Source organism: Loxodonta africana, chromosome 15, assembly GCF_030014295.1.
Source record: "Loxodonta africana isolate mLoxAfr1 chromosome 15, mLoxAfr1.hap2, whole genome shotgun sequence".
Taxonomy (NCBI): domain Eukaryota; kingdom Metazoa; phylum Chordata; class Mammalia; order Proboscidea; family Elephantidae; genus Loxodonta; species Loxodonta africana.
In genome coordinates, this window is record NC_087356.1 from 42,099,967 (window position 1) to 42,121,486 (window position 21,520).

Consider the following 21,520-nt stretch of genomic DNA (forward strand, 5'->3'; position numbering starts at 1 on the left):
AGTGGGCAGGGGGTGGATTTAAGATAAAAGGGAAGGAAAGAATGGGGGACAGATGGCTGGAGACAAGAGGGTGGCACTAGGAAGGTTAGGAAATTCTGTGGACGGAGCGCCATACAGAAAAGATGGGAAGGAAGAAGAGAAGCAGCACCTCTGCTCTCATGTTCTGTTCACTGGGCCTGGGGAGCTGCAGAGGAACTAACTCCTCACCTTCCAAATTCTGAGAAGCAGACCACCCTGCAGCTGACCTCAGGGCCCAGCTTAGAGATCCAGCTCTCAAGTCAGAACTGCCCCTGCCACCCCCAAAACACCCCGGGAGATTCCAGCCAGAAGCACAGAAGGTTGCCCTAAATTGGATAAAACGCAGTGAGGGCTGGATAAGGCTCCCCTTTCTCATGCCAAAAAACAAAACCAGTTGCTGCCGACTCACAGCGACAGCATGTGCTGTTGAACGACCTTGTGTGACAAGGCACAACTGTCCCATAGGGTTTCCTAGGCAAAATCTTTACAGGAGCAGATTGCCAGGTCTTTTCTCCCGCAGAGTGGCTAGTGGGTTCAAACCGACGACCTTTCAGTTAGTGGCCGAGCACTTAAGCACTGGGTCACCATGGTTCCTTGACCTCATGTGTGTCAGATTAGAACTGTGCTCCAGAAGGTTTTCAGTGCCTCATTTTTCAGAAGTAAATCTCAAGGCCTTTCTTTGGAGCCCCCCGCCCCACCCAGACTTAACCGATTGGTTAGCAGTAGCAGCTGAGTGTTAACTGTTTGCACCACCCAGGGACTCCCCCTTTGTCATGCAGAACACAGTAATAAACGTAGGATTACTACCCTAAACATAAAACCTGAGGTTCTGTCAAGGCAGAGGGGAGGCCCATCTTTAACTGGCAAATGCTAAAGTAAACTGTACACTCCGGGGGCCTTGTGCCTTATCTGCCAGCAAGCCCTAGACCAACGCACCTCGGTGAAGCTCACTGGTGTCTGTGCATAAATACCAAGTGTGTTTAAATAAATTTTTAAAATTGCATTCTGGCTGAGAAGCCTACAGTGGGGATTCAGTACTCTCTCACAGGACAGCTGTATACCTAGTTCAGTCCAGACAAATCTGTGGGTTAGGGCTGGTTGGCCAGAGTCACTGTCAGCAGATACCCGAGGACACTCACCAGGAATGAAATCCCCTCTCACAGCAGCAGAACAGGCAGTTGGGGAAAGAAAGCTACCCTACTTTCTGCTGATGCCAGAGGAAGCAACACAAATTCTGAAGAGAGCTCAATGTTGTGGGAAATGACATCAGCACTGACTGCAGAAAGGGCAGACACTGTGAACCCCACAATGGCTGTGGAGGCTCGACCAGACGAAGCATCAAGCTTAGCAGAAAAACTGCAAGAATACAAAGGATTCCCATATACCTTTCACCCAGATCCCCAAATGTTAACATTTTACCGTAATTGCTCAACCATTCTATTATATAATATGCATTATTATTTTTAACCATTTGGAAGTAAGCTGAAAATGTGATGACGCTTCACCCCTAAATATTTCAGTACGTCCTAAAAACAAGGACATTCCTTTCTGTCTCAGTTTCCCAGTGCTGCTGTAACAGAAATACCAAAAGCGGGTGGGTTTAAACAACAGAAACTTATTTTCTCATTTCTGGAGGCTAAAAGTCCAAATCAGGGCCTTGGCTGTGTCAGGCATTCTTTGTAGGTAGTCTCAGGCATTCCTTGGTTCTGTGGCTTGTAGACGACTCTCACCTGGCATCTGTCTTCCCCGTGCATCTCTGTGTTTAATCTGCTCTTTTGATAACTTAGAAGTGATTAGATTTAGAACCCACCCTACTGGGGCATAAGTTAATCAACATAACAAATCTTATTTCCAAACAGGATTATATCTATATCTAATAGGTTAAAACCTGTTGCCATCGAGTCAATTACAACTCATAGCGACCCTATAGGACCAAGCAGAACTGCCCCATAGAGTTTCCAAGAAGCACCTGGTGGATTCGAACTGCCAAGCTTTTGGTTAGCAGCTGTAGCACTTAGCCACTACACTACCAGAGTTTCCATCTAGTAGGTTACAAATCCAAATTCAGCGCATCAGCTCCAGCGGAAGGCTATCTCTCTCTGTCAGCTCTGGAGGAAGGTCTTTCTCGTCAATCTTCCCCTGGACCAGAAGCTTTTCTGTGCAGGAACCCCTGGGTCTAAAAGATGCACTCTGTTCCTGGTGCTTCTTTCTTGGTGGTATGAGGTCCCCAGTTCTCTGCTTGCTTCCTTTTCCTTTTTATCTCTTGAGAGATAAAAGATGGTGCAGGCCACACCCCAGGGAAACTCCCTTTACCTTGGACCAGGAGGGTGACCCGAGTGAAGGTGGTGTTACAATCCCACCCTAATCCTCTTTAACGTAAAACTACAATCACAAAATGGAGGACAACCACACAATACTGGGAATCATAGCCTAACCAAGTTGATACACACATTTTTGGGGGGACATAATTCAGTCCATGACAGATTCTAACATTTTTTTTTCTTTGGGCAGGGGGACACAAGTGAATCCATCACACCTTACGTAAAACCAAACCAAACCCGTTGCTGTTGAGTAGATCCCGACTCATAGCAACCCTACAGGACTGAGCTGAACTGCCCCATAGGGTTTCCAAGGAGCAGCTGGTGGACTCAAACTGCTGACCTTTTGGTTAGCAGCCATAGCTCTTAACCACTGCACCACCAGGGCTCCTACACACCTTATATAGCCATGGTATAATGATAAAAATCAGAAAATTGATTGAATACCATCTAAAGACCTTATGCAATTTTCTCTAGCAGTCCCAATCATGGCCTTAGAGCAAAAACAAGAATAATTTTCTTTTCCTGTTCCAGGGTCCAGTCCAGGATCACATGTGGCATTCAGCTGTCATGTCCCCGTAGTCTTCTTTAATCTAAAACAGTCCCTTCACCCTTCATGACCTTGACATTTTTGGAAAGTACAGGCCAATTATTTTGTACAGTGTCCCTCGTTCGGGGTTTGTCTACTGTTCCTTCATCATTAGATTCAAGTTATGCACTTCTGGCTGGAATGTCACAGAAGTGATGCTGTGCCCTTCTGGGTGCCATCTCTAAGGAAGCAGATGGTGTGGATTTGCCCAAGCAGTGACTTTTTTTCAGTTAGGCAGCATAAGTCTGTGTCTCCAGTTTGAAGCCACTATTTTCCGTTTGCGATTAGTAAGTAACTTGTTGAGAGCTACACGGAGACTGTACATACCCTGTTCCTTATCAAACCTACCTGTTTCAGCACCCACTGGGGGAGCCCTGGTGGCGCAGTGCTTAAGAGCTCAGCTGCTAACCAAAAGGCTGGCAGTTCGAATCCACCAGCCACTCCTTGGAAACTCTATGGGGCAGTTCTACTCTGTCCTTTCGGGTCATTATGAGTTGGAATTGACTCGATGGCCACGGGTCTGGGGGATTCGTGCAGGAACACGGATACAATTCTGCGTGAGGTAACACTTTGAGAATTTGTGCTGGATAAAGTAGGAGTTGATAAGCAAGAATTAGCAGGTGAGACTCTCCTAGATCCCCATTTACGTTCACTCTTAGCTATTAAGGAAACCCTGGTGGCACAGTGGGTAAGAGCTATGGCTGCTAACCAAAAAGGCCAGCAGTTTGAATCCACCAGGCGCTCCTTGTAAACTCTGTGGGGCAGTTCTACTTGCAATGAGCTGGAATTGACTCGATGGCAATGGGTTTTGGTCTTAGTTATTAAAACGAAAAAACAACAATCTCTAGATTATTCAGATTGTGATTCAAATCCAAGACTTCACAGAGAAAGGAGAGGGGCAGCCAATCCAGACAGAGCACATGGGAGTGGCCCTTCAATGCACCAGGCACCTCCAGGTCTCCAGGCGAGCAAGAAGAGGCCCAGGTTCAGAGAGGTGGTCTTGCAAGCTCACCCCACCTGCTAAAGTCATCCTCACACAGACGTCTGATTCTCTAGGCGGACACTCAGCTCCGTGATTTCTAGACCACTATGGTGGGCATAGGGAGCTGTATTTAAAAACACAAACTGCAGCTCTCTGCCGCCTTGTGCTGAAGCACCACCAGGCTTAGGAACGCTCGATTTCGCTTAAGAAACATTTTCAAAACTTTGTTACCACAAAATCAGGAACTTTAGAAAATACATAAAGCAGAAAGAACATTTAAAAATCACTGTTACCCTACAACCCACGATACCCGCTGTTAACATTCTGGTCTCTATCCCATCAGCCTCTGCTCTCTGCCTGTGCATAATTTATCATGATTGGGATCATATTCGTCTACACCAACTGGGTTCCACTGAGAGTTAAACCCTACAGAAAAGGATTTGAGTGTTTATTTTCTCAATTCTCCCAAGGATGATATACAACTAGACTCATTCTAGAAGCATAGGAGAGAAGTAAATTCATTCCCTACAACGGTTGCCTTAGGGTAGCTTAGGGTATTAAGGCTTAATTCTCTTGTGGAGCCCCAGATAAGAAGGGCTGGTCCGTATTGTTGTATAATTTGCTTTGGTTACCTAACAACATTTTAAATACACATTTAATTGGCAAGTTCCATACACTGGACAGTGGGACTATAAAAATAAGTAAGACACAGACAGCCCCCTTCTTCTTTAAAGGAATAATCCTGCCATCTTAGTTATCTAGTGCTGTTATAACAGAAATACCACAAGCGGGTGGCTTTAATAAACAGAGAATTATTTTCTCATAGTTTAGGAGGCTAGGAGTCGAAATTTTGGGTGCCAGTTCTAGAGGAAGGCTTTTTCTCTGTCAGCTCTGGAGGAAGGTCTTTGTCTCTTCTGAGCTCCCTCTGCTCCTGGGTGATCTTCATGTGATTTGGCATCTTCTCCTCCCTCCCCTCAGTACTTAATCTGCTCATTTTATATCTTGTAAGAGACTGGCTCAAGACATACCCTACACTAATCCTGCCTCATTAACATAATAACGACAACCTATAACCAAACAGGATTATAACCATAGGTGCAGAGGTTAGGATTTACAACACATATTTTGGAAGGACATAACTCAATCCACAACATTCAAAATTCATGTCCTCCCCACATTCAAAACACATTCATCCCATCACATCATCCCCAAAGTCTTATTAAATCAACTCCAAGTCCAAAATCTCATCTTTTGAATCCTCTAAGTCAAATATGGGTGAGACTTTAGGTGTATTCCATCCTGGGGCAAAATTCCTCTTCATCTGTGAACCTATGAAATCTAGAATACAAGTTATCTGTTTCTAAAGTACAATGGTAGAACAGGCACAAGGTAGATAATTCCATTACAAATGGGAGAAATTGGAGGGAAAGAAGGGATAGCAGGCACCAAGCAAGTGCAAAACCCAGCAGAACAATTTACATTAACTCTCAAGGCTTGAAAATAATTTTCTGTTCTCTGAGACCACCTAGGCAATGGCACTGCCCTCCAGACTCTAGGTTTTGGCCATGCTCTTTGGATTCTGAGTGGAGGTCCCTTAGCCCTGGGCTTCAGCTTCACCTTCCAAGCCCACTGGAATGGCAACTCTGCTCAATTGGCTTTGGGCAGCCCCATTCCCTTGGCCCTGGCAGGTCCCATTCTTCTGCCCCTTGGGCATGGCAACTCTGCCCCCTCAAATCTGGGTGGTAGCCCCATCCCCCTGGCACACTTTAACAGCAGCTCCACACTTGGAACTAAGCTGGCAAAGATCTGACTCTTTGAAATATAGGAGGCTGTGGTCCTACCCTTTGAGATCCAGGAGACCACGGCCCCACCCATTGAAACCAAGAAAGCCCCGCTTCCTGTGCTCCTTCCAATTGTTCTGTGGATCTCTGAGCCACTCAAGGGATGGTCTTTTTCTTTTTTGAGAATAACAAATGTAGTCCAAATTCTGGGTGCCAGCTCTAGGGGAAGGTTTTCTCTGTCAGCTCTGGAGGAAGGCCCTTGTCTCTTCTGAGCTTCTGATCCTGAGCAATCTTAATGTGGCTTGGCATCTCTCTTCCCCCATCTCTGCTTGCTTAATCTGGTCATTTTATATCTTGTAAGAGATTGGCTCATACTCATAGGGTCGCTATGAGTTGGAATCGACTCGATGGTAGTGGGTTTTGGGTTTTAGATATTGATTCAAGATATCCCCACACTAATCCTGCTTCATTAACATAACACAGCTAACCCATTCCCAAATGGGATTATAACCACAGGCATAAAGGTTAGGATTTATAACACATATTTTGGGGAAGACACAATTCAATCCATAACACCTGCCAAGAAAACCAGAAATACCTAAATACTAAAATAGCCACTATGACAGAGGAGCCGCATTCTGCCTCAATCACCCTGGGCTGGGAACCACTAGCTCCGTCACAGGAAATCACGGAGGGAATCGGAGGAGTGCCTAGGTGATGCAAGTGGTAAATGTGCTCAGCTGCTAACTGAAAGGATGGCTGTTCAAGTCCATCCAGGGGTACCCTGGAAGAAAGGCTTTGTGACCTACTTCCAAAAAATGAGCCATTGAAAACCCTGTGGAACACAGTTCTACTCTGGCTCACATGAAGTTGCCATGAGTTAGAATCGACTCAATGGCAACTAATAAATAGTAAAGACTTCAGAGACAGAAAGAAGAGAGGTGGGCACTCTAGGTGAAGAAAGAGCATGCCAAAGGCCCAGAGACGTGTGCTGAGGCTGGATCCCAGGGTGGTGGGGGCCATGGAGTGGCAGAAAATACAGCTAGGAAGGGTCCAGCCCCCCAAACTGCCCCCAAAAAGGCTGCGTGGGAGCCCTAAGTGGTTCTTAAACAGGGGAGTGGTGAGATCACACTGGGCTGTCAAAGGCCAAGGGAGGGGGCAGTCTAGAGACCGCTGAGATCACTGTGGGTGAGGAGTGAGGAGGAGCTGAGCCAGGGCAGGTGAGGTGGGGATGGACCTAAGAAATGCTGAGGAGGAAGGTGCCAGGGAACTCGATGACAGGCCTGGGAGCGGTGCTGTTACAGCACCTGGCCAGGCGAGATCTGGCCTGCATAACAGATTCAGGTCATTGATGGGGTAGCGGGCACCCCTCAAAGAAGAAGACACCAGCAGGAGCAAGACATGACCCTGAGGTGAACCTAGGGTTAAACTGAAGAAACTTCCCACAGAACTGCCCCTCCCCTTCAGGCCCAGCCAAGCTTTAACCAAGCGTAGTACATGACAGCTCCCTGCCAGTGGACCCACGTGATACCAAACCAGACATGCAGGATAGTTTAGAGCAAAAACAAAAAAACTCATAATTGTCACAAATAAAGCAATATCTAGCAGTTGATTTTTTCATGGAAGATTTCCCTTTTAATATAAAGGAAACGCAAGTACTGTACCAAACCAAAAACCAAACCCGTTGCCGTCGAGTCAATTCCAACTCATGGCAACCCTATAGGACAGAGTAGAACTGCCCCATAGAGTTTCCAAGGAGCACCTGGTGGATTCGAACTAGCTACCTTTAGGTTAGCAGCTGTAGTACTTAACCACTACGCCACCAGAGTTTCCCGAGTACTGTAGCTGGACTAAATAAATAACACTTAATACAAGAAAGTCAAAATCACTAGAATTCACTTTAACAAAAGCAATTCAGGGAAACAGCATTAAACAGGTTCCAACATGGAGCCTTCCCCCCAAAACCTGACCAGCATAAAGGGAAACCTCGGGTATAAGATGATGGAAAAGTCTGTATAGGAATTCTAAATTAACCAAGGTTCTGCCATCCCAAAAAGAAAGGGTGAATGTTCTGAAGGTCTTGGAGTATGAAAGTGACGTCACCAAAGCAGAGCCTAAGAAACACTCCTCAGGGAACATTGGGCAGGCGGTGTCCCGGGAGGGCATATGAAGAGTCATTAGGCACCTTTGGCCCACAGTACTCAATTCCATTTGTAAAAAATGAGCAGAACTATAGGGACAGAAGAACCAGGCTCATCATAAAAGCCTGAAACCAGAAAATAGCAATGGCCCTAGAAAAGGAAACAGAGGGGCAATGACTGGGAGCAAACCGGGAGGGATGACAGGACCTGGCAGTTCAGGGTCTCGGAGAGTGGGAAGAATCACACAGGTGACAAAGTTTCATTTGGGCCACTTTAAACTCGGAACAAGTTCAACATCTCTGAATGCCTAAAATCAACAATATGTATTCAGGTCTGTAAGAGGCATGACTAAAACATGTGAATTCCTTTTACACACCAGTCACACATCCAGGGACCGATTTTCCAATGAGGAAGGTAAGCACGTGCTCAGGGCATTAACAAAACAGGGTCACCACTTGTCCAGAGCAAGAACCCACAGATGCCAAACTGACAGGATACAAGGTAACCGAGTGCCACAGTGGAAGGAAACTGGCAGGGCACTAAATGAAATTGATAGCAGCTCTAGTGCGTGAAAATGTGCCGGCTGGAAATAAAGTGCACACAGGGTCATGAGCTCACCCACAAGCAAGGCTGTTTAAGTTATGAGGCTCCCCTACCATTTCAACACCTTTGCTGACATGTGTCTCCTACAATCCCCTCCCATGTAATTGAAACTCCTTATCTCAGTGGGTCTCTTGGGAGTACACTCTTGACGTGGAGTCTAAGTCTTGCTACATTCACCCAATATGCAACTGGATCCAACATGAGCAGTTACTAGGCAAGGACACATTACATTAATAGATAACAGGTCTCTGATCTGTTCCGAGAGAACCGTCTTATCTTGTACACCCATGTCTGCTGATATAGCAACTCCACCCAGGAGGGCCAGAGTGCTCTTTGCCATGATATAAACACAAGGGTACGCCCTTACGCCTGCCCTGGTAAATATTCAACGGGAACTCCAGGCCCAGATAATAAGCAAAAGCAAGGGAACTCAAATTAGTCAACCACTGCAATGAATTCAGTCAAATTATCTTTTAACTGTGTAGCATTCGCATACAGAGTTACGTCCTCATTTTTATAAACAATAATATTTAAAACTTTAACTTTAAAATATAGTTGGTATACACATGGATGCAATCTAGCATACATTTATTATAATATCAACACGGGTAATAATGAAATATAATACTAACATAGCAAACATCTGGAAAATACTGGAAATATTAATATTTATTTAACACAGAACGCAGTGCTTGACATTACTCTGTATATGCTAATAAATGAGGTATTAGGCATATTAAGATGACATAAATTCAATATTTATCTATCATGCTAAATATGTTTCTGTTTTGCAAAAATAAGTGCGTTTCTAAACTCATCTTCCAAGAAAGCAACAAAGGGCATTTATCAAAACATTATATTTATATTTTATCAGAACATTTACATATCTCTGTTTAAGGAAATGGAACAATTCCTCAAGGAAATAAATTAAATGAATATTTAGATAATAAAAAGTATATGAATGTATTTTACTTTCCATTTCCCTTCAGTCTGACTTTCTTTAAAGAAAACGATATCATTAGGACTTGGGAAACAAGCTTGCTCATCGACAAGTGGTGCTATTGCCACATCAATTACGCGCATATCTCTGAATAAGGTAGTTGAACAATTCCACAAAGAAATAAAATGTACATTTCATACATTCTGAATATGACAACAATTAAATTTTCATTTTCATTTCGCACTGATTGGGTATAACCTCACACTCAGCTTTCTCTCGTCGACTACATTAAGAACGCGCCAGCAGCGCTATAATCATGTGACTCATGAAGTATCTGGTCCTATCTTGGACAAAGTGAACCAAAATGCACCTTCAGATTGAGCATGCCCCTGTATTTGTATCATGCTCTTTGCAATCGCTCTCGCCCCCGTCAGGTATCAGCCGTAGTCCCGTGAATTGTGAAGACACAGCATCAAAGGACTCAAAGTGAGTGTGAGAGTTTTTTAAGTATTATTTCAAGATGAAAAACAGTCGTGGAGATCTGCAAAGGACCCACAAACAAACACTGTATGACAAACAACTGAAATTATTTCTGACTGCCATGCTTTTTTTGGGTTTGCCATGTAAGTACTATTCTTTTGACTATTTCTGATCAGAAGAACAAAATTACATGTTCCAAATCAATTTTTTTACTAATTCTCAAATATAAATTTTATGTTAATGTCCAAATTTGAATGTAAATTTTATTTTCTAAATTTCACTTGTTTCACAAATTATTTATTTTCAATTATTCAAATTTATTTGCTATGGCAGAACCAAATTTAAAAAGTGACATAATTTTATACCCAGGTAAAATGAAATGGGAACAACTAGGTAGACCACAAAAACAAAAGCTCGTAGAAGATAAAAAGAAAAGGATTTATGAATTCCTAAAGACAGGTCCAAAATTAACTTCATTTTTAAAACATAATGAATCAGAAGAGAACTCTTCTGTTGAACGCTCAAGTTTAATGGGTGCAAATCATTGTGCTAGGACCACTAGTGCTGAAATTGCTAACAGCAATATAACAGAATTTGTTCCAAATTCTGCATCCATTCTTTCCTGTAGTAAAACAATTAATACTTGTGTAGAAAGTGAAACTGTTTTAGAATCTGAAGCTGTTGCCTCTGCAGGCCCCATAAATAACAGAAATACAGATCCTACTTTGTGGAATAAGTTTTATTCTAATGATGTAAATCACTGGATCAAAACAGGGCCAAGTGATCGTCAACATCACAGTGAACCATTTGAAAATTCGTGTTGAAAATTTCTAGATGGTAAACAAAAAAGGTTCTGTAGCCAGAATATATTTCTAGGGTGCAAAACTAATGGTAAAACTTATAAGAAGTGAGTGGCTACTGTATTCTCCATCAGTTGACTGTATATTGTTTTGTTTGCAAACTATTCAGTCCTAAATCATTTAATTGTCAATTTGCTATGGATGGATTTAACAATTGGCTCAACTCAAATATGACTGGTAAACACGAAAGCAGTTCAATTCACAGAGATTATATATTGCCTTATTTAAACCAAAGACATGGTTTTTTCTTAGCTCATGAACTGGAAACACAAATTAATGAAGAACGTCAGCAACAGGAAGACGTTTGCAATGTGTTGTCACTGTCGTCATAACAATTGCTGAACATGGGCTATCATTTCAAGGAAGAAATGAAGTGTTTTAGTACCTACAAAATGGATATTTTGGGGGTTTACTTGAACTTGTTGCTCAGTTTGATCCATTTTTAGCAAGTCACATCTCAAAATATGGTAACACAGGAAAGAGCAACCCATCGTATATGTCTAGAACAATGTGTGAAGAATTAATAAACTTAGTAAGTGATACAGTTTGATCAACTATTTTCAGTGAAATAAGAATAACTAGATATTTGTCTAGAAATTCTACTCCTGATCTTTCTGATACAGATCAGCTACATATTGTTTTAAGGTAAGTAGTGCTTAAGAGCTCAGCTGCTACCCAAAAGGTCGGCAGTTTGAATCCACCAGCCACTCCCTGGGAACCCTATGAGCTACTTCTACTCTGAGTTGGAATTGACTTGATGGCAATGGATTTGTTTTGTTTTGTTTTGGTATCTCCAACAGATGGAAAACCTGTCAAGCCATTTATCACATTTACTAGCTTAAAAAGTCATACCAGTGAAGAAACTGCAAATCAAGTACTTCGTTATTTATGTGAAGTTTGCAAAACTGATTTTTCTAAGTGCAGAGGCCAGTCTTATAACAATGCTGCCAATATGGCAGGGAATTATAAAGGCATGCAATAAGAAATTTTAGAATGTAATGAAAATGCTATTTTTCATACCATGTGGTGCACATTTACTTAATCTTGTAGGTTGCAGCACAGTAGATTTTGGTCTGGAAGCAGTTGCTATTTTTTCTACTGTTCAGTTACTCTACAGGTTTTTTTGTCCCCTCTACTCACCGATGGACAATTCTTAAAACATATTTAGGCAGTAACTGAAAATGTCTTTTTAATACACGTTGGAAGTGCATGTTGTAGTAACAAGTGCAATCCTGGAATCATACATTCAGATTCTAGATGCCTTAAAAAATACTGCTAAAGCCCAGACACAAAAAGAGAATACCAACAGAGAAACTGAAAATATCACCAACAAAATGCAAACACCTGAGTGTGTATTTATGTTGGTTACGTGGAATAATACATTACAGCATTTTCATTGGATGAGTCAAACTCTCCAAGATTCAGAAATAAATTTAAAGACATGCACAGATCTCTCCCAGTCATTAACAGGCTATGTGATTTCAGAGAAGATTTTGAAAACACAGCAAATACTGCCAAATACTGATTATCAAGCAGTTCACTGTCTCAGAAGCATTAGAAAGAAACAAGTACTGTAAATGACAGTAGTACGCCAAAAGTACTGAGTGCCAGAGATCAATTTCATGCAACCACATAGTATATCACCAATGACACATCTGAATCTTGCATGAAAAGAAGGGCGAAAGTATATGAAGTTCTTTCAGATAGATTTCCCTTCTTAAACAACGTGGATATGCCTGATGAAGAATACATGAAGGCATCCAAGAAATTAAAGCAGGTTTATCCCAATGACTAAAATAAAAAACCTTTACGGAGAAGTGCGACAATTTCATTCTTACATGAGAAGTATGCTTACAGATTCAGGAAAGGCAGATTTTACTCATGTAGACATGGCTGGTTCTAAAATAGAAGACAAAATACAATGTATATTTCCCAACATTGAAATTCCTTTACACATATTCCTAACCTTAATGATCACAAACTCACAACAGAATGCTCATTTTCGTTCCTAAAACCAAAAAAACAAACCTGTTGCCATTAAGTCAATTCCAACCGTAGTGACCCTATATGACAGAGAACTGCCCTATAAGGTTTCCAAGGCGTGGCTGGCAGATTCAAACTGCCGACCTTTTAGTTAGCGGCTGAGCTCTTAACCACTGTGTCACCAGGGCTCCTAAAGAGACTTAAAAACCCTCAGCATATAACAATGATTCAAAAAGACTCGATTCATTATTCTTATTATGTATGGGAATAGATACTGTTCAGCAGCTTAATTGTAACGAAATCACTGAAGAATCTCTAAGAGCAAAGAATAGAAAGAAATGTTTTCAATTATAACATGTGTGAGGATGGCGTAGTAGTTAAGAGCTATTCCTGCTAACCAAAAGGTCAACAGTTCAAATCCACCAGGCACTCCTTGTAAACCCTATGGGGCAGTTCTACTCTGTCCTTTAGGGTTGCTATGAGTTGGAACTGACTCAATGGCAATGGGTTTTTTGTTTTTTTTTAAAGAGATAAAAGATCTATCTAAAAATAAAATATAGTAATTTGTTGTAATACTTGTTTTCTAAGGAGCCCTAGTGGCACAGTGGTTAAAGCCTGGCTGCTAACCAAAAGGTCGGCGGTTCAAACCCACCAGCTGCTCTGTGGGAGAAAGTCTACTTCCATAAAGATTTATAGTCTTGGAAATCCTATGGGGACAATTCTATAGGGTTGCCATGAGTCAGAACTGACTCAACAGCAATAGGTTTGAAGATTCGTTTTCTGATCATTAAATTTTCTTTTATGACATCTTTTCATCTGTTCATTTATAATTACAGCGTTTGCTACAAAACAAGCATCAAAACCGAAGTATGAGCTGCTTAAAGCAAAATTGGCGAAAGTCAATTTTTCCTTGTGGGAGATCACATGAATTCTACACTGATTGTTGAAACTACTTAGTTCACTAACTCATTTTCTTTGTTGTAGAATATTCTTTCTTTAGAAAATGTGGTATATAGTAAAAATTTTAATACCCCACATCCACTAAAAATTTTACAATCCAGTTCATCTCATTCCGCTAAACTGGCATACACCACCTTTGTGTCCAATCACTAACACCATAGTTGCATTTAAAAAGAAGTTACATCATGGCTAGCTAAACACACAGACACACACATATACCAAACCTGTGGCCGTTGAGTCGATTCCGACTCACAGTGACCCTATAGGACAGAGTAGAACTGCCCCACAGAGTTTACAAGGGGCGCCTGGTAGATTCGAACTGCTGACCTTTTGGTTAGCAGGCGTAGCTCTTAAACACTACGCCACCAGGGTTTCCTCACACACACATATATGTGTATATATATACATATATAACTCACATATCCTGTTTGAAGGCATGAGTAAACAGAGGGGCAGCACAGACTATCCGTCTTTAGGGCCCTCGTGTGCCTTAATCCAGCCCTGCATGCATCCCTTTAACTCTCTGCTTCGATCCCGTGGGAAACCAGCAACCAAACCATATGGCCAGTTCCCAATGAAGCATGGAGTAAGCACCTGGGGATATAGCCATAAGCACCACAGACACAGTCTGTCCTCCAAAAAGATCTCATAAACTCTTTTCAAAAATACAGACAAATAGATCTATCACTAGTGTAATTATTTTTGTCAATTTTCTTTGTAATTTCTTCTACGTTGGACATGAGGGCAGAGGGTTATGAGAAGATTTAAAGGGCATCTAATTCAGACCTGGGGTGCGTATGTATGGATGTATGTGTGCGTGTCTGGGGAAGAGGGGTTAGAAAAGGCTTCCCAGAGGAAGGAATGTTTCTGCTGTGGCCTGAATAGAAATTTGTGTGGGATGCGAGGTGGGCACAGCTTGACCCGGGAAAGGAGACACTAATGGAAGAACTTCAGACGCAGTTTGTCAGAAGGGTCCAGCCCAGGAGGGAACAAGGTATTAAAAGAGGTCTGTAAAGTAAGCAGACCGTGCCATGTTGTTGTTGTTACTTGTCATCCAGTCAATTCCGACTCATAGCGACCCCATGTGTGTCAGAGTAGAACTGCCCCTTAAAGGCCGTAATCTTTAAGGAAGTACATCGCCAGGTCTTTTCTCCCACTGAGCTGCTGGGTGGGTTCAAATTGTCAATCTTTTGGTTAGCAGCCAAGTGCTTAACAGTTGCGCTACCACCAAGGCTCCTTTTAACCATGCAATAAAAAAAAAAAAAAAAAAAATTGCCATTGAGTCAACTGGGACTCACGGTGACCCTACAGGACAGAGTAGGACTGCCCCATACGGTTTCAAGGAGTGGCTGGTGGATTCAAACTGCTGACCTTTTCGTTAGCAGCTGAGCTCTTAGCCACTACGACACCAGGGTTTCTTGACCATGCCATAGGGGGTTGCAATTTTATCATCAGAACAAAAGGGAGCAAACAGTGAGTTTTAAACTGGAATTGGACTTTGCGGAGTCCTCTTTTGGGGCTACACTGCATAAGGCAGACTGTAGAAAGGAAGGCCAGTTATAAGGCAAGACCAACTGGAGACTGCCGTGGAGACCCAAGGAAGCAGTGATGTTGGTGTCTGGGAATGCACAGACCTGAGCCAGGGAACAAAGCCATCTCAGCCACCCCAGCTAACTCTCTCAAGAATTTAGACGGGAACCCTTCTGAGGGGTGGGCTGGCTATATGACGCAAAGACAGGGATACGATTACACCATTTGCCACCTGCAGGCCCGAATCTTGGCTCTGCTCCCTACAAGTTTCTCAATCTCTCTGTGCTTCAATATCCTCATTTTCAAAATGGGGATAATAATGATATCAAGTTCTTATAGTTATTGTGAAGATTATGTGAGTTAACATATGGCTAGCAGGGTGAGGTTAAAGTGAGTGAGCACAGGAAAAGCATTTAGAGCAGAACCAGGAACCATATAGATGTTTGTGATCCCTGTAATTATCATCAATTTAGGTCTCTTTTATGTCCTATCTATGTGTTGCATCGTGTGGGTTCATTCTGGGGGCAGGAGAGAGGAGTCTGTATCAAGACTGTCACAGCAGTTAAAGACCTCATTCTCCCCTTGCCAAGCATAAAACACTGCTAATCTGCAGAGATAACTAAACCCCACCACTGTTCCCCCGACCATGCCCGTTACCGAGACAAGCCGCCTCAATGTTTCCAGCCAAGATCTAGAGCTGTGCTGGCCACTACAGTCGCCACTAGCCACATGTGTCTACCGGGCACCTGAAATGTGGCCAGATCAAACTGAGACAGGATCTACTATAAGTGTTAGATACACACTGGGCTTCGAAGACTCTGTACAAACAAAAACAGAAGAATGTAAATGTCTCACTAATAATTTTTCTATTGACTTCAAATACACTGGACATATTGGATTAAATGAAAAATATTATTAAATTTATTTCACCTGTTTCTTTTTAATATTTTACTGTAGCTACTAAACCAAAACAACCAAACCCACTGCCATCAAGTTGATTACAACTCACAGCAGTCCTATAGGACAGAGCAGAACTGCCCCACAGGGTTTCCAAGGCTGTGACCTTTATGGAAGCAGACTGCTGTATCTTTCTCCCGAGGGGAAGCTGCTGGATTCAAACCACCGACCTTTCATTTAGCAGCCAAGCAATTAACCACTGTGCTACCAGGACCCCTGTACTAGAAACTTCAAAATTATATATGTGGCTTGGGTTATATTTCTATTAGATAGTTTTTTTTAGTGCTGGTCTGGAGAGAGGAGAAGCAAGCAGCCTGCAACAGCCACCAAGTCCTGGGTGACTAAGAACTGGACTGCAGAAAGCGATAAGCAAAGAGAAGAACGTATGGGAGGCCCTACTGAAGCTCAACAGCCTGTCCTCCTAACCTGCCTGCTGCTGGAGTCGAGATAAGAAATGAGAACAGACTGTGAAAAGGCAGAAAGAGGGGTGAAGGACCAAGACAGAAGAGGATAACAAAGCAGAGGCTGAGAAGAAAAGGGAAGGCCAAGAAGAAGAAACTACATGCGTAACAGAAAAACTGCCCTGGCTGGGAACTCAATACGTTAGCCTTTAATTAGGAAAATGACATATGGTCTTAAAAACAGCCTTAAATTCAAAAGATAGGACTGCTATTCCATAAAAGCAATCGTTCTCATTTAATTATTTTTATCAAATTTTTCTTCCTGGGATAAATATGATCATGCTGCATGATATTTAGCTATTCTAATTCCAAATGTTAAAAACTGAAGGGAAGAGGGAAGAATTCATGAGTACAGGAGTTGGTGAACCATTAATAACTTAATCCTGGATAATTCTGCATGCTGTAACAGGAGAGTGAAAATGTCTGCATGGCCTCAACAGACCAAACGAGAAGAAACAGGCTTTTCTTTAAGATAAGGGGAATGCTTTTTTTTTTTTTTTTTTAAGTATATGGTGAATTCTTAACCAGAAATCAAGTGGTATGGGGGAAGCAGGTCAGAGAAGCAGAAACAGTGAAGGGGTACAATGTGATAAGGCTCACAGGTCTGTCTGCAGACCACAGCCCTGGGAACTGAGATGAAGCCAACCAGTTTGGCCAGAGAAACACTTCCCCAGTGTCAGGGGCTCTTGGAGAAAAAGGGTTCTTCACAGCTCAGCCTGTTCTGCTGCCTGATCCAATACTGGGGAGAAGGGGGCTCGAAGGTGCCCACACTTGCTGCAACTATATGGGGCACAGTCAGGTAGAAACTGATCCTGACTCCTGGTACCTCAGGCAAAGCTGTTTTCTTCCAGTTTAGTAGTAACCATATTGGCAGTTCCTTGCTACTAGCTGACGGGCACGACATTTCACCAAGGAGACTGAGCCACTCATGAGCTAGTAGTGAGGAACTACCAACACTATTATTCCAAAACTGCAATAAAACAGCTCTAGCAGCCGCTCCTAAAGCAGTGCATACACACACTCCATGACCCAGCAATCCCACTCCTGGGTACAGACCCATGAGAAATGCATACACTATATACCAAAAGGCAAGTACCAGAATGGTCACGGTGGTGCTATTCGTAACAGCCAAATGCTGGAAACTGCCCAAATGTCCATCCACGGCGCACAGATAGTATGTGGTCTAATCACCCAATGGCCACTACTGGCAAGGAGAGCAAACACACTACAACTGCAGAAACCTAACTTAGCTGAGGAAAGCAGACAGACACAGCAGGGTTCCATTTATAGGAAGCGCCAGCACAGGAAGTCTGGTCAGCAGTTAGCTTGGAGGAGGCTGTAGCTGGACCAGGGCACAGAGTGAGCTCCTCAGGTTTCAGCATCTTCTGTTTCTCGATCTGAGTGCTGAGTGTACGGGTGTGCTCAGGTTGGAAAGTCCAGCGAGCATCACACTTACGGTGTGCCTACTTTTCTAGTACGTATGCCATAGTTTAAAAAAAAAAAAAAAAAAAGCTTTGCTTGTCAGGTGTCTGTCTAGATAGGACAGGAGTGGCAGTGTCCTTGAACTCCTAACCTCATTTTTCTCCTGCTCTTTTACACACCTTGGTGGCTCCCCTCTGCACTTGTGCTTAAGCTGGGTCTCTCTCCTCGCAGAGCCTTCTTTCCACTGCCCCACATGTATGGCTTCCTCTCACAACGGGCCTGTGATTCACTTCCCCTTTAGGATGCCTTTCTCAGCAGCTAGGGAGTTTGCACCATCATCACTGGGTGTACTGTACATTCTTGGTTGTTTCATTTCCGCCAAGGCTTCCCAGCTAGACTGGAAACACGGGCAATGCCTTCCAGGAGTGGTCTCCATCCTCTGTGGTCTGCACAGGAAGCACGGATTAAATCATTCTCATGGGCAACAAGGGGGTATAGGGTGAGCCTCCTCGTTCTCCCAGGAGCTGCTGGCTCCAAGCACCTGAGAGAGACCCCCACAAAGGACCCCAGAATGTCTTTTTATCGCCCCTCCATTTCCCAAGAGCCCACCTGCTAAATAAATTCATCCCCACCATGGCCAAGGAAACCCTGGTGGCACAGTGATTAAGAGCTACAGCTGCTAACCAAGAAGTCTGCAGTTCGAATCCACCAGGCACTCCTTGGAAACTCTATGGGATAGTTTTACTCTGTCCTATAGGATCGCTATGAGTCGGAATTGACTCGACCGCAAGGGGTTTTTACCATGGCCAAACAGCCCAGAAAGGGAAGCGGGGGCGGCAGGGGGGAGGCAAATCAAGTAACAAAGAGTTTGCTCTTCATCAATAATTGTCTGTCTTTAAAATCCACCACTATTCTATTTTGATAACACATGACCATTTGGCAATTGGTGCTAGCATAAGAATCTTGCAAATGGTACAGTTGGAGGGCAAAGTCACAAATGCAGGTTCTTACACTCGGAAGAAGAACGAACAAATCTGTCTTGGAAGAAGTATAGAGCCAGAATGCTTCAATGGTGAGACTTCATCTCACATACTTTGCACATGTTATCAGGAGGGAACAGTCCCTGCAGAAGGACATCATGCTTGGATGGCCTAAGACAATGGCTACAACAATGGGCTCAAATATAGCAACGATTGTGAGGACGGCACAGGACTGGGCAGTGTTTTGTCCTGTTGTACACAGGGTCACTATGAGTTGGAACTGACTCCATGTCACTCAACAGCAATATACCTGTCAGCCCCTGGCCCACCACCCATTCCTAACCCACTTCATGCCTTCCCTATCACAGCCATTTCTTTTCTTGCCTAAAGAAGGAACAGCTACTAATCATAACCAAGAATATCTGAAGTTCCTTTCATCTTACAGAAACAGCAGCACCAATATAAAGGACGTACACGTAAAAAAAAACAAACCCCATGGCATTCAGGTTACAGTGAAGTTATTTGTCTTGTCCAAGCAAATGCTTGGAATTCGGGTGATTCCTGGCTCTATGACTAGAAACGTAAGACATTCCTCTGAGCCATCAAGCCCTCAGGATTATACAAGCGAAACCACAAACTGTCCAGGCTGTATTTGAGTCTGTGCTTCTTCATTCAACAGAAATGGGCTTCTCTTCCACAGTCCAGTTTCAGGGCACGTACCCTCCTGTGGAAGAGGATTAGCACTCGTAAGCCAAGAGGAGGTCTGGCTAAACACCTTCCTCTTTGCAACCCCCACACCTGGCACAGCACTCGGCACAAGAAGCACGTAACGCATGGGTGCCAGATAAAGCACAGCACCCTAAAACAATTTTCTCTTTTAAGTAAATGATACCTAATTAAGCAAAGGCCATGTACATGAAGGAAGGCACGAGGGCAAAAAATTTGTCTTTCAACTAAGCTAGCGATTCTGCAGGGAATTCTTTATTCGTAAACACACATTTTGTGGTCAGGACCACGGAACCGGGGGCCTGGAAAGGACCTTGGCTATCCACAGGTCAAGCCTCCCCGTACAGACCCGGAGACCAGCCCACAGGGGGATCTGTGTCCGCCAAGGTCACCCAGTCGGTGGGGGTAAGGGCAGGAACCCGCCTCTCCCTACTCGCGGGGCTGCTAGAAGATGCTCTCTGAAAACCTTGCGTCAATTACACATTAAAGGCGCACAATAAATGCATTCCTCATCAAGCTGCTGCTTACAATTCAGAAGAAGCCAAAGGAAGCCAAAACGTGTCTCCTCCGCAGGCTGGCCGCAGAGAGCGGGCGCGGAAGGTCACTGGCAAATGCCTATCAGCAGACACCACACATCACGCCTTCCCGATGGGTGCAAAGGGCGGTTTCTGGAGCCACTAGGTACTCCGCAGAGGGTTCCCCTAGTCGGTCACGGGAAAACGAGTTAACTCGGCCGTGCTGGTTCGGAAGCTTCCAGCAATGAATTAAAGCCCGAGCCGCCGCGGAAAGCAGGCAATGGAAGGGCCACGGCGACAGGACCTGGCACTGCGGCCGGTCCCCAGACCCCCCTAACGGCGTGACGCGCCCACACCTGCGCGGGCCGTGGCGCCCCCCTACACCGTCGGCGCGTCCCCGGGCCACCAGCCTCGGCCAGCCCCCGCGGAGAACGGCTGGGACGCCGCACCCCGGGAGCTGCCGCGGGGGCTGGGCGGAGCCGCGGCGCCCGGCGGGAGGGGACAGGGGCTGATCTCTGCTGCCGCCCCCCGCAAGCCCCAGCCGCCGAGGAGGGGGCTCGCCACGTACCTCGGCCGGCAGGTGCCGCCGCCACTGTCTCCGTCCGCGGCTGCGGAGGATGTCGCTTCGCGCCGCCGGCCGACCTCGTCCGCATACTAGGGAGAGGGCGCCCGCGGCCAGCCAGACCCCGACCCCGCGCCCCGGGGCGCCGCGCCCCAGCCCATTCAGCCCCCAGCCGCCGCTCCCCGCGCGGACGCGGAGGAGGGGCGGGGGAGGGGCCGCGAGTCACGGGGGCGCGGACGGCCAATCGGAGTGCGCGAGCGGCTCCCCCCGGCGGCTCCGCCCCCGAGACCCGCGCCCCCCGGGTCGGCGGGGGTTGGGGGAGCAGAGCAAGCTGAGGGCTGAGGCTGGGCTGGGCCTGGGGTCGGGGCCCGGGTGGTTCCCTCGAGCTCTGCGCGGTTCGATAGTGGAGGGAACAGAGGATGTGGGCTTTTACAGCGCTTGGGAATCCTATGCGCGGAGCTGGTGAGTGAAGGGGATTTACGCAGTCACGTGCCTTAGTCTCCCACACAGCCCCTCAGACAGACACGGTCCCCGCGTCCTTGGGGGCCGTGAGACCAGCGCGAGGGCAGGCGGAGCGTATCTGGTGATTATCACAACAGCTTTTGATTTTTCCACGTGTAGGAAAGAGAGAGAGAGTGCGCTAATTATCTAGGGTAACCCACTGGTTTTACAGATGGAACAAGTGAGGGCTGGAGAAGGGAAGGTCATTGGG

At 44.8% G+C, this 21,520-nt stretch overlaps 1 protein-coding gene across 4 annotated transcripts in view; it reads right to left on the bottom strand.

Annotated features, from left to right (window-relative positions):
- ST3GAL5 (ST3 beta-galactoside alpha-2,3-sialyltransferase 5) overlaps positions 1-20,948 on the bottom strand; it is a 67,013-nt gene extending 46,065 nt beyond the window's left edge. Inside the window, exons 1-2 of one of the 4 annotated variants that reach the window (XM_064268807.1) lie at positions 20,815-20,896; positions 18,205-19,729 (exon numbers count right to left, since the gene is read on the bottom strand). In XM_064268807.1, coding sequence (XP_064124877.1) covers positions 18,205-18,280 — 76 coding nt within the window. In that variant the 5' untranslated portion in view covers positions 18,281-19,729; positions 20,815-20,896. Of the gene's footprint in view, positions 1-18,204; positions 19,730-20,259; positions 20,594-20,814 lie in introns of those variants that run through there. The other 3 variants (XM_064268808.1, XM_003420406.4, XM_064268809.1) reach the window with 3 other exon arrangements.
- Between the last annotated feature and the right edge of the window lie 572 nt (positions 20,949-21,520).